Raw genomic sequence first — 12,902 nt, 5'->3', positions numbered from 1 at the left:
ACAAATTCACATTTTGTGAAACTTCAGGTGGGTTAGCTGTGGTTCAGGCCTCGTCTGCACTATGGGGAGAGATCGATCTAAGTTGCGCAACTTCAGCTACTTGAATAATGTAGCTGAAGTCGATGTACTTGACTGGGATCCACACTACGCTATGTCTCTGACTCTTGCACTTCTCGTTCAGGTGGGGTACAGGAGTTGACGGGAGAGCAATCTGCAGTCGATTTAGCGGGTCTTCATTATGCCCTGTAAGTGTAGACAAACTCTCAGGCACCTAGCATTCTTCGTTCCTACCATGTGTAATGAGTTGTAGGATTGGAGTACCACTTCAGTTTTTGGTGGGCAGGGGGAGAGAATTGGTCTTCTGAAGGAAGGCTAGCTTCAACCTTAATTGTGGATCGTACCGATATGTGTCTCTAATGTTAGTGAGTTTACAAACCCACTTGCCTTAATAAATGAGCTGGATTCTTGTAGTAACAATGCTTATCTTTCAGAGTAGCAGCTGTGTATCTGCAAAAAGAAAAGGAGTACTTTTGTGGCACCTTAGAGACTAACAAGACGAAGTGAAGGCTGAAGTGAGCTGTAGCTCATGAAAGCTTATGCTCAAATAAATGTGTTAGTCTCTAAGGTGCCACAAGTACTCCTTTTCTTAACACTGATCTTGTGCTGAGTGTGCGCTGCAAACATTAAATCAGTGTAGGTTCCTGAGCAATACTCCAACTACCTCAGTTTTCTTTTGATGAAAACTTTCAGGTGCAGAAATTATTGTTGCTGCATAATTTTGGTACAGAATAATTACTGCTTTCTATTTCAGAGGTGGTTGCATTTCACTATATGGGGGGGAGGGAGTTGCATTACTATGGCATCTTTCTAGATTAAAGTTGCTATGTAAATGTGGCATTATCCCTATGATTACTTTAAAACTATTCAGCCTATATATCACCAAACCACTATCAATGACAGTATCACTAATCGTGTTGGATGATCAAAATACTGGTTTCAGTTACGTTCTGCTTTTCTAAATAATTCGTTCTCATTGGTTGGTACAAGACAAACCATATACTGTACTTAGATCAAAAACTAAGATGTGAATTTAGCAACTAGATATATATCTACACGCACACACATCTATATTTTCACTCGCTCATGAAGGATCTCAGAGCTATTAACTGTATAGTGACCACTCCTCTATCACTTGATGGTAGCTACCTCTGGCATAAAGAGCCAGTCATTGTCTGAGCAACACTACAAAACCTTTATAGGAGGGTAGGTGAAAAGTAACTTCTCCAATTGAACTACAGAGTGCTCAGATGGGAAACTAATTTGACTTGCAATGGCCAAAATAATACCCAGGCACTGGGGTTAAGCTCCCCATATTTAAAAAAACAAACAAACAAACCTCTATTAAAAAGGCATGTTTTTATTGCTCTTTCATTCATACTGCTAACAGTCATTTCTCCTACCAATCATCATCAATTGCAGGGCTGGAGTCTCCTTCCAAAAGTCCGCCTTTGCTGCTGAAATTAAAGCCAATTGAACTAGTGAACTGATGGAATTTGTTGGCCAGCCACTTGCATGCAGCGTTTGAAGTAGTAAATCAGCTTGGTCTGCAGTAGTCTCTTCGGCGATGGTGGAAAACCTCTTCACTTGGACTAATGAATATTTAAGAAACTGAGTCAAGCACAGCTCCTTCTCTTCTCAGCCATGACCATCTGTTTGCCTCTGCTCTCTGTAACTGATGTCCTCCTTGAGCCTGAGCTTTTTTTCCTCTTTCCACATCTATATCGGCAAATCTGCCTGTCATCACCGCAGTGGCATGTTCCCTTTGTGATCCTGCTTTAGTTCCACCTGCGTTGAAATCTTCATCTATTTTCATCTCCACTTTCCTTGACTATGGCAACTCTCTTCTCTGATCTCGTCAAGTACCAGCTCTCCTGATTCAAGCATGTGAGTTCTGCTCACCTTCTCATGTGCACAAAGAAACGTGACTGAATTGCTCCAGCCCCAAACTCCACTGGTTGCAGCTTGCTTCATGCTCCAGTTTAAAATTCTTTGTTTTATAACCCAGCATGGACTTTCCCCAAATGTTCTCAAATAACTTGTCTGTCTCTACTATCATCTGTGTTAGTCTTTATCAGCCTTCTTGACTGTAGCTGCTACCATCCAGAGTAGTCACCTTTAGTTTTCTGCCTAATCAATCCTCTCTCTCCTTTCAGATCTTGTTACTAACTTTTACATTTCTCTGTAATTGTTTAACCTTGCAAAATGTTTTGGGCTACAGTTTCTATTGATACCATAGAAAGCATGAGTATATTGTAAGTAATTTAGAGGTAGAGAAAGCAGGAAAAATTGTATTCTGTTCCAAGTAATAAAACAAAAAACCCCCACACAAATAAACAAAATCTATCATCAGATGAAGATACTGTAATCATAAATTTGGTGGGTCCAGTGAATGACAAAGGTCTGTTCAGTCGTTCCACTGTTTAAACTGAAAGCACTGGATGATACCAGTAGGTGTTCTTTAATCAAGGCTACACTGTCTCTAAAATCCTGTGTATGTTTGATAAAATGTATTTTACTATACATGTTATGAATCTTTCTGTGGCACTTATTACTCATGGGAGAATGCTGTGCCTAAAAGTTCTGTACACAATATTTTAAAATTTTGCATATTTGGTCAAAATAATACAATATAATCACACCTGTTTCAATTATTTTGGCAATTTATTTCAAAACACGTGTCTCTACTCCTGAGGGAAGGAGTAGAGTGTTAAAGAACCCCCTACAAGAACCCAGATTGTATTTTGCTGTTATGCTTTTGTTGGGCACCTCAGTCATGGTGTGTCATACATGCCAGCTGGGCACATCTTGGGGAGGGGGGGGAATTTTGCCCGTCCAGTCTCTCACCCACACCCCCTCTCTCCCTGAGCCCAATCCAGCTTCTAATTTAATTAATTCTGCGCAAATTCTCCCTTGCATAGTGGGGCAGAATTTCCACAGGAGTTATTGAGTGAGTTTTGAGGCATGTATAACCTATTCATTCAACATTAATTTGACTAAGGGTTTTGCGATATGAACGAATTCAAACAAATTACAAATTGTTTCCTTCTAAAATGGTGGACTATAGTCTTACTTGCTTTGAGATATTTACCAACAGTTCACTAACCATCCTGGGGGAGTATTGTGGATGTTCTTTATCAGTTCTGAGAGCAGTTTTTCATGTCCATGAAATTGTTCTCAAGCCAAGCTTAGCTTAGGACCTTTGACAGAGGTAGGCAAATTACGGCCCAGGAGGCTCGTCCCAGGCCCCTCCCCTGCTGTTCTCCCTCTCACGCTGCCACACGAGCAGTGGGGCTGCGAACTCCTGCTGCTCTGAGCGGCATGGTAAGGGGGCGGCGGTGGCGCGTGCATGTGATGTGGGGGGGTTAAGGGTGGGAGAACCAGGGGGCAGTTGGATGGGGTGGAGGTTCTGGGGCAGTCGGGGGACGGGGGGGTTGGATAGGGCATGGGAGTCCCAGGGGGCCTGTCAGGGGTGGGACAGTCAGGGGACAGGGAAAAGGGAGGGTTCGATAGGGGGTGGGATCCTGGGGGGGCACGATTTGGGACGGGGGGTCCTAGGAGGGTGCAGTTGGGACAAGGAGCAGGGGGAGTTGGATGGGGTGGGTGTTCTGAGGGGGGGGACAGTCAGGAGGCAGGAAGTAGGGGGGTGAATAGGGGGCAGGGGCTAGGCTGTTAGGGAAGGCTGTGCCCCCCAATCTGGCCCTCCATACAGTTTTGCACCCTGATGTGGCCCTCGGGCCAAAAAGTTTGCCCACCCCTGACCTTTGACCTTCCTTGACCTGGTAAGCAAATAGGAATACATTAGATGATCTCTAGGGAGTGGAGTATCTCTTCTCGTGTTAGTGGGTGGCTTGATGAAATCTCTGCTCTTTTCTCATGTACCAGGACATCATGGCACCAGTTCTGTAGGCAGGTGGGCCGGAGTTGTTCTAGCTGTAAATGGTATTTTTGGAAGCTTTGTGGGGAATAGATGGAAATTCAAAACTCATACCTCAGTTTAGGACCAAAATGAACACTTCATAATCAATCCAGAGTTCCTCACTGCCACAGCAGAACCTCCTTGCAGATGAAGAATGTGCTGATTGGCCTTGGGACAGGCAAATCTTCCAGTTTTGGGGTCATTCTATTAAAAGATTTGGCCAGTAGCCATGCAAGACAGGAACTGTGCTAGAGGGTGGATTGTGAGAGTGCCTGTATCTGGGGAGCTGCTTGGCATGTTCACTGTCTGCCTTGGTTACTCTGCCCTGACCCACAGAGCCAATGAGAAATTCAGTTGGGATGTAATGGGGATCGTCAATACTTAGGGCTCACTTAATATTGGTGAAAATCTTGAGCTGCACTTCTTGAGGTCCGTGCTGGCCACCCACAGTTCATCTTTGTTGCTAGAGGTATAAAATACTGCAACATATGGCAAGCTATGCATTGTTGCTGAGAGTAGCCAGGGGGAGAACTTTTACATGCATATATAGCAATTCCCCACCTCTCCTTGCCTAGTTAAATAAGCAGAGCGCTTGGCACTCCAAGCAACATATGCAATACCTGGTGTCTTATGCTGGGATATCAGGGGGGTCAGATGTCCTGTCTTATTTGGACATGTGATCCTGGAACATTCTTTCAATTAAATAGATTGCTTGCTAGTCTGCACTTCCAGCAAACCGGAGAAGGCAGATGCTTATCAGGTGTCTTCAGCTGGAAGAAGCCTCTCCATTAGGTCCAGCCTGACCTTTGTGGGATGCAGAAGTAGCAATGACTCTTGCATGCTTTTTTTTTAATGTAAATAGCATGAAGTGAGGGAATGTCATTTGTAGAGATGTATTGTGTGTGTTACTGAGATGTTTTATTCCTGGTGGATAAAGCATGTTCTGGCTTCTCTACCAAATGGGGCAACTGCAGAGACTTGCTGCAAGTACAACCTACAAAAGGAAATTATAGATCACAAGCAGCTACAGAATCAAAAACACATGTGGCCTTATTCTATAGCCAATGCATTGACCATGCCACGTGGGCATTGTTGGGTTTTTAGGACCTACTCCATGGAATAATGAATAATTGGTGAGGAGAACTGGGCAAACTAGCCCCAGTGTCTGCTTTTGGGGAAACTGCCTCTCCTAGTCCTGGCTGCAAGTAAGGACTGATACAGGGAGTGGTGGTAGAAAACAAAATACTTATCAGAAATAAAGGTAGGCAAGAGCCCTAGATACAGGGCCACCCATTGGTACTCTTCCAATTAGGAAAAATAAATGAAAATTAAAAAAGTCAAGAACCTGCCTAAAAGTAAAACAGACTCCTAAATGGTTGAAATAGCTCTAAAACCATTTCAATAAGGATTTGAGCTCTTATTCAGAGCAAGTTTCACAAAATGGTGAGAGTTGGAGATCTATGCTGCTTGTTTAGTATATTATGGCATCCAGGGTCAGCCTCACATCTTGCAGGTTAATATTTTACTGATGTCACCATTCACTGATTGTGCAGTCTCACTACAGTTGATGTCCACTGGCATGAACACAGCTGGAAGTTTGGGAAGTGTAGCATCTCTTTCCCTCACATTGAAGCTCAGAAGTAGATAAGGTAACTGCAATCCACCCCCACGTCAACAGGAATGTAAATGATGAAGTTTTTTCAAAGTTATCCATGGGCTAAAGCAAGTCACGTGATCACTTCTGACTGCTATAGTAGGTTTCAGAAAAGAGTTCTGCAGTAGGAGCTCTAATCTGTTAGATTGAGACACATGGGATGGCAGGATCCTTTGGTATCTGCATTGGACTAAATACATTTCCCTAAATGCTGCAGATTTTAGAAAGATCAGGACCTGTGCATTATTGCACCTCAGGAGCTGTGGGGGAATAAGCTTGTGGCTCAGGACTAGAGGGAGAAAATAATTTGATAGCTATGTTTCTGGGATTTAACCCACTACAGTTTGTAACTGGGAGTAGTCTGTGGTTTTAAGTTATTTGTTACTGGAGCAGGGGAGAGAACACCATTTTAATCTTGCACTGTTTAGTCTGCCCAGTTTCCTATCCACACTCATTACTCCTCACGTGATTTGTATGACCTTACTGAGTACTCACTGTTCACTGACCCTGACAGGCTCTATGTACCAATCCCCCTCGTCTGCATTCTTCATACCCTTGTGTTTGGCACAGGCTCCCAGTTGATGATTTGCAATTATTTATCACCTGGAATGATTCATTTGAAATTGTAAAAAGAATTTATACCATACAGTACCTTTCTGTACCTTTCTTTACAGGTATCTAGCAAGGGGACCAGGGTAGCATTTACAACACAGTTCCTTGTGTCAGCCTAATGCATTACTACAGCTGACTGTTAGAAAGTGTTTTTTGTACCACCCAGTTTAATTGCCCAAGAAGTAATAGCCAGAATGTCTGGTTTTGACTGCCTGATGCAAGAAGCACTGCAGGCTGTATTTCAGCTCTGTCTCTGAAAAGTTCACATACTCAATCCTATTAATTTTTCCAACAATTTCAATTCTAAAAGGTTGAGGATGATAAATGGTGTAACTTCTCTTACGCTGAGATGCACAAGGCTAGTGCAGTATCACGGGGTTTCTTATTTGCAGCCAGTGCTTGTCCTCAGCTGAGTGTTTCGAATGGAGCTTCGAAACAAGATGAGTCACTGTTCATTCCTGCAGGGTCACTTGGGGAACTAGAGATGGGGGCTACTGTGGCTTCTAGCTCCTGGTGACTTTCAGGAGGATGAAAGATGCCATAACAAGCAATCCAGTCTGCAGCTCCCTTTTTTCCACCCCTCACATTCTTGCAATATTAGCTAGCTGGGTCAATGAGTTCTCACTGAAACATCCTGCAAAGTTCCTCAGTGAGGAAGATGTTTTAAAAGATGTTTTAAAAAACAGCGTGAAAAGGCAGATTTTCTGAGACTGAAGTTAACTCTCTACGGTTGTGTGGGTGGAAAGGGAAGGTGATTTGTCTGGCACCCATCCGTGTGGGAAACAATAGGTCAAAGGGTTTCAAACTTTCATAGTGTGGGCCCAATCTTAATAAATGGCTTACAAGTCACCTCTTTTTCTCCACCCTCATCACTTCCTTGTTGCAGAACATCCCTGTGGCAACTACAGCGATCACTCCCATGACAAAGTAATATTGAGGAAACTATTGTATTTTTAACTTTTGTGTCCCAATTTAAAAATAACCTAACCCTACTCTTCCTTTCATCTTCCCCCTCCTGTCTGTACTGCTTTCTGTCCCTTGGGCAGAGTGCCTGGCTGCCTTGTTACCTTCTGCCGTGGACATTCCAGTCCCACTGGTGGCTCTGGTTCCTGAGGCTGCTCCTATAGCAGTGACCTCCAATAGAGGCAGCTAGGTTGGCTGCTTTTCATTTCCAGTTGCTTAAAGAGGCCCCTCCAGCTGCTTCTCTTCATAAGGATCCTGGACTGGGGACCTGTAGAAGCAGCTGGAAACAAGGAGCGCCAGAATATGACCAGCCCACTTTCAGGGAACCATCAGCCTGGACTTCAGTTTGGGCATAGGTATAGCTAATGAGTAAACATGGACCTCTGGCCAGTCTTGTCTTCAATATATACTGCCATGGTCAATTTCAGTATGTGGCTCTTAGTTCTCTTCTGAGATGCACACATCAGGTTGGTGTCAATATTTGTTGCATATCTGAGTGGATTATAGAGAGTGTCTGTCACTTTTTGGTGCCTTGGGTAGAGCGGTGTTTTTGTTGAAGTCCCCAGTGCTATATGCAAATATCTTGGTGCTAGCTGAACCCCCCCCTGTAAACATCCTGCCCTTAACTGGCTTTATTTTTGTAACCCTCATATGAAGTTTTCTTCACTTGATATGAACAAAACTTTCTTCTGTGAAATATGGATTAGAAAAATCTACCTATGCATACAGCAGTCGATAGATTAGTGCAGTGAAAGAATTCCAACAAGGCCTGATTTACTAAAAGGATGAAACCCAAAAGGGTTTGGCTAGATTTCTACCCCACAGCAATAATGTCATCCCTTGCACGAGACCAGCAGTGTGCCTAGTTCTGCACTAACATAGGCTGTAAAATTCTTGGCAGGGGCCGTATCTTCCTATCTTCAGCAGGAAACAATGGAAATACTGGTGTTTAACTTTGTTGTCTGTATGAATGGGCTTTGCTGAACAGCAAATCAGAATTAGAAGCCCACTGTCCTCATATCTTCTCTTGCAGGCTTAGATGTTAACAGGAAGGTTGGTTTGCAAGAACTGTTACTCAGTTACTCCAGCCAGGTTTGTCTACCTTAAACGACCCCCCCCTCCAAAAAATAGTTCATTGCTTGGGCTGAGAGAGCGTGAGGAACTTTGACCTAAAAGGAAAATTTAAGGAATTTAAAATGGGTCTGATATGGAATTGTCATTGCGGTATTACTTGGTCAGGAAAACCTGCAGCTCGGCTTTTTACGATGTCCGAGGCCTAAAGAATGGTCTAACTTTGAGGCAGTACGATGCTAATATTTTAAATGGCTGTATATAATCTCCCTACTTTCTTTTAACTTGTCTGTTGGAACAGTTATTGGGTACCTTTCCCAGCTGTGAAGGCTCATCTCGTGCTCCCCCCCCCCCCCAACAGAAGTTGGTTCACTAAAAGATGTTACATTACCCACCTTGTCTCTCTAATGTCCTGGGACCATCATGGCTACAATACTGCTTAGTCAAGGCATTACCAAAAAAAATATTCTTCCTGCTCCCACTTTTTTCCTGTAGACTGTTCTGAGTATAGTAAAATCCAAACCACAATTTTCTTGTGCCATTCTTTGACTGTAGTAGGTGTGTAGTTTTCCCTGCAAATTCATATTTTGTATCACTTCCTCTTTACTTCCTAACCTCTTTCCTTGTCTCCTTTAATGCAGAACCAGTAAAAAAAAAAAAAAAAAGTCACTTAGCAAGGGGATGCTGTGGAGTCACAAGGCCTGTACATTGCACTTGAGACTCGGCAGATATGCTTGTAATGTGAAGTCTCCTGTACACTTGGAGAAGACCAGCTTCAGACTTGAGCTTTTCTTCCACTTTGCTGCATGATCATACATGACTTGAATTATTACATAAGTGATTAAGTGGACTTGTAATGTTCATAAATACATAGATGCGCGCACATCCTTACAGGCTCATCTGCAAAATTTTGCCATTTCTTACAGCTTGTAACTGCTTTGCAAACTTTTGCTGCTAGTTTCACACAAAGCATCTGCAGAATTGTATAACTTCCTGGGCTGTAAATGACTCTAGTCCTAACAAGGTAAAAGCTGAAGACAGATCACCACAATGGAAAATCAACTACACACAATAAGCAACTTTCCCTCCTCCCTAGGAGGTTTCCAGGATTTTTCTCCCCAAATCCATTCTTTCTTTATCTTTGGCTATGCTAACAATTTTCCAGGATCCAGAGGATAACACTTTAATTTGCATTAAATAAAGAGCTGCAACAACTCATCTTTAATACAGCCAGGCCTCTTAAATCAAGATGAAGCATAGCATGCTAGGACCTATAATCTGAGTCACGTTTCCATATTAATACTTTTGTAGTGGCTTTCATCTGAAGATATCAAACCATTTTACAGTTCAGGATAGAAACCAGAAATCTCTGTCCCTAATCCCCTGCTGTATCCACTAGAACAGGGATAGTAAATAGGCAGACTGTGGGACAAATCCAGATCACCACATGCTTTTGAACAGACCCCGAAACCTTTTTATTTTACTTTATTATAATCATTCTTGGCGTTTTGTAGTTTTCTCTGGAGTCTGGACCTTGACCCAAAAAAAAAATAGACTATCTTCACACTAGACCATGCATCCTCTCATAGAACCATTTAAAGGCCACATCACAGAACTCTGGCTGAATTTGACTAGCAGGCTGCACTTTAACCTGCATGTTAGAGCCTATGGAAAGAGAATTAGCCATGAAGGCTTTGTAAATGTGTCATGGTATCCTAGTTAAAGCTACATGCCAGAAGTGTAGTGCAGCACCAAGCAGCTAGTGTACTACGGATAAGACTATTATAGACTAGCCCCTCCCTTCCTTTAGAACGGTGGCTCTCAACCTTTCCAGACTACTGTACCCCTTTCGAGAGTCTGTCTTGTGTACCCCAAGTTTTACCTCACTTAAAAACGTATAAAATTAGTCATAAAAATAAGTGTCACAGCACTCTATTACTGAAATATTGCTTACTTTCTCATTTTTACCATATTTGGAATATAAATATTGTACTTACCTTTCAGAGCATAGAATACAGAGCAATAGAAACAAATCATTGTCTATGAAATTTTAGTTTTGCTGACTTCACTTTTTATCTAGCCTGTTGTAAAAACTAGTCAAATCTAGATGACTTGATGTACCCCCTCCTCCCCCCCCCGGAAGACCTCTGACTACCTCCAGGGGTACAGATATCCCTGATTGAGAACCACTGCTTTACAGGTCAATTCAGTTGTGACTAAGGACCACAGGCCTCTAAGCTTATAAAGAGCCATCTGCTCTACTAACAAAGGATATAGATTCAGCCGCAGCTGCTGAGTCATAATCAGGTATGTGTGATTCCTGTCCTCCTTTTCACGTTTCTGTATGATAAAGTAGCCATGTCAAGGTTTTGGTTTAGATGCCCAGAGCCGGCGTATTTTTTTTTTTTTTTTTTAAATATAGTCTTCTCCAACCCTGTTGGTACCTGGCTAATCCAGCCTCATTCTGTGGGCTGCAGTCAGCACTTCTCTGCAGGACTGTCTGGCTGCATGCAAAGAAATAGTCTGGTTGCGCACACGTCTATTGGGCTAAGATTGCTGGTTTGAATAATGAACATGTTAGTGTCGGGAGAGGTGATTGGCTGGGCACTGCTGCAGTGAGAATGCAGGCTGGATACTCAGGGTTTCAGCTCACTTGATGCGCGTTAGATGAGCCAGGGAGAGCCTAGGTTAATTGGTAGCTTTGAGCAGCTTCCCAGAGTGAAAGGATCCATTTTAGCTTTCATATTAAGCTCAGCATCTTGGCTTTTCTGTCCAGGCTTCCTCTAAAGCTCAATATCTTGGGTTCTCGGTGTCGGCGCTCTTGAGCTTTGTCTGTTGCCACCAGCTCTGAAGCTCTTGTACAGTGAACTGCTTATCAGGCCAGGCACGACAGCAGTAGCAGCAATTTCAAAAGGCAGGAATCAGCTGCAGGAATAGTCTGTAAAGCAACCGAACCTCTGGTGCTGCTGGCTTGAATCTCTTTCTGGCCGCTGTGCAGAACGGACTCCCAGTTTGGAGGGCTTGGTATTGCAGTCACATCCTTGGCAGCAGGAAGCCACTGATTGCAGGGTTTCCTTGACTGGGACTTTGACTGGAGTAGCAATGCTGCAGACCCTCTGGCGTTTTCTGTCCAACCTCTTTACCAGGGCCATATGCCAAGGTCCTGCAGAAGGAAAAGAGAATGAGGCCAGAGAGACGACCCCAGTTCCAGACCCAGGGGACCAGGGGCCAAACCTGTTGGGGAAGCCACAGGACAGAGGGGCTGATCCCACTGAAAGGAGACCAACTATCTTACTGGTGGTTGGACCCGCAGAGCATTTTCCAAAGGTAACAGCGCTTCTGAGATTCCTGAATAGGGGCTGGCTTGCATTGGGTTGCATGTGCCTGGCCTACTGGAACAAAGGGTGTTGGGGGAGATGAGGGAGTGTGAAAATGGAGTTCCCTGAAGGGAGGGATGATGTGGGTGGTGGGAGGGGGGCTGGCAAGGAGGGAGAGTGATCCTGGGTGTAGGCTTGCTAGAAGTGTAAGTGTGTGGCAGGAGAAAGGAGAGGGGAAAGTGACTATCGGGGAAGAGGTGTAATGAGCTGCCAGTAGTTCCCTCTCGCGCCCCCCCCATCACAAAATATTTTGAGGCTGACCTCTCCAGGGAAACTGCTTTGGGAGCAAGATGAAATATTGGAGCCCAAAGGTTCCTTGGCAACTGAAAGAGGAGCCTTAGTTCGAGAAGGCAAGGAACAGTAATATGGGCCAATAGTGAGGTTTATGTACCTCCACACCTGCACTGGGGACTGGTTAAGGGTTAAGAAATAATCTAGTAATTTGGCTAGGTGGGGTGATGCCTCAAGAGATGCAAGAGAAACCAGGGTATTTTGAGCAAGCAAGAGCCTGACAGCATTAGCTAAATGGCGCACAGAGCTGGAGTCTGTCGGAGGCAGGAGGATTTACACCTTGGAAATGAAGAATAGTTTCCCAGGAGAGGATAGGGAAGGGACACTGGAACTGGAATGAAGACTGAAGCTTCTGAGGAGGGGGAGGGGGAGAGTGAGAGTGGGCATAGGGGGCAAGTACAAATGCAATAGATACAAGGAATCTCCTTTTGTTCTCTAACTGGGGCAGCTAGACAAAGGCGGTTGAGCAGTATGTTAATGTACAGTAGCCTGGGATCATGTGATAGAATGGGTTGGGTACTATTTTATTTCTCTTGTAGAAGTTAATGTGGCAGTGGGGAGAGAAGAGCAGGGATTACGTATGGTTTGTTACAAAGGGAATGGCTGGGGAAAAGGGGGGCAGGCAGGTACAACCTCTCCAAGTGATGGGAGCAGGGGAAGGGAAGAATGTTGAGGCAGATGGTGGGGGCCCCAGTAGGGATAATGATAGGTGGCTTGCAAGGTCCAGTTTACCAGGCAGGGAACTAGGTATAGATGCTGTGGTAAAAGCCTTCCGTGTTCTTGTAACTGAGGTGAACAGGCTGGGATTATGTGGTGGAGGCGATTATAATCTTTTTCTGCCTTGGATTGAAGCAAACAGGGCTGAATTTGTGGCTCTGGTTCCACTGGACGGGGGCAGTCCTTGCTTGGGCCTGACTGAGAGAGCTGCAGGGACTTATTCCTCTTTGCTGGTTGTCCA

The 12,902-nt window shown here is 44.1% G+C and overlaps 1 protein-coding gene across 4 annotated transcripts in view; it reads left to right on the top strand.

Moving 5' to 3' along the window:
- Window positions 1–12,902, top strand: part of SLC25A25 (solute carrier family 25 member 25) — a 35,675-nt gene that overhangs the window by 4,049 nt on the left and 18,724 nt on the right. Inside the window, exon 1 of one of the 4 annotated variants that reach the window (XM_038374825.2) lies at window positions 9,139–11,603. The exons of 2 other annotated variants lie outside the window; for them this stretch is intronic. In XM_038374825.2, coding sequence (XP_038230753.1) covers window positions 11,379–11,603 — 225 coding nt within the window. In that variant the 5' untranslated portion in view covers window positions 9,139–11,378. Of the gene's footprint in view, window positions 1–9,138; window positions 11,604–12,902 lie in introns of those variants that run through there. One more of the 4 variants, XM_043498604.1, reaches the window with a different exon arrangement.

Source organism: Dermochelys coriacea, chromosome 16, assembly GCF_009764565.3.
Source record: "Dermochelys coriacea isolate rDerCor1 chromosome 16, rDerCor1.pri.v4, whole genome shotgun sequence".
Taxonomy (NCBI): domain Eukaryota; kingdom Metazoa; phylum Chordata; order Testudines; family Dermochelyidae; genus Dermochelys; species Dermochelys coriacea.
Note: the sequence above shows the minus strand (reverse complement) of the source record. Positions and strands in the feature narration are given on the sequence as shown.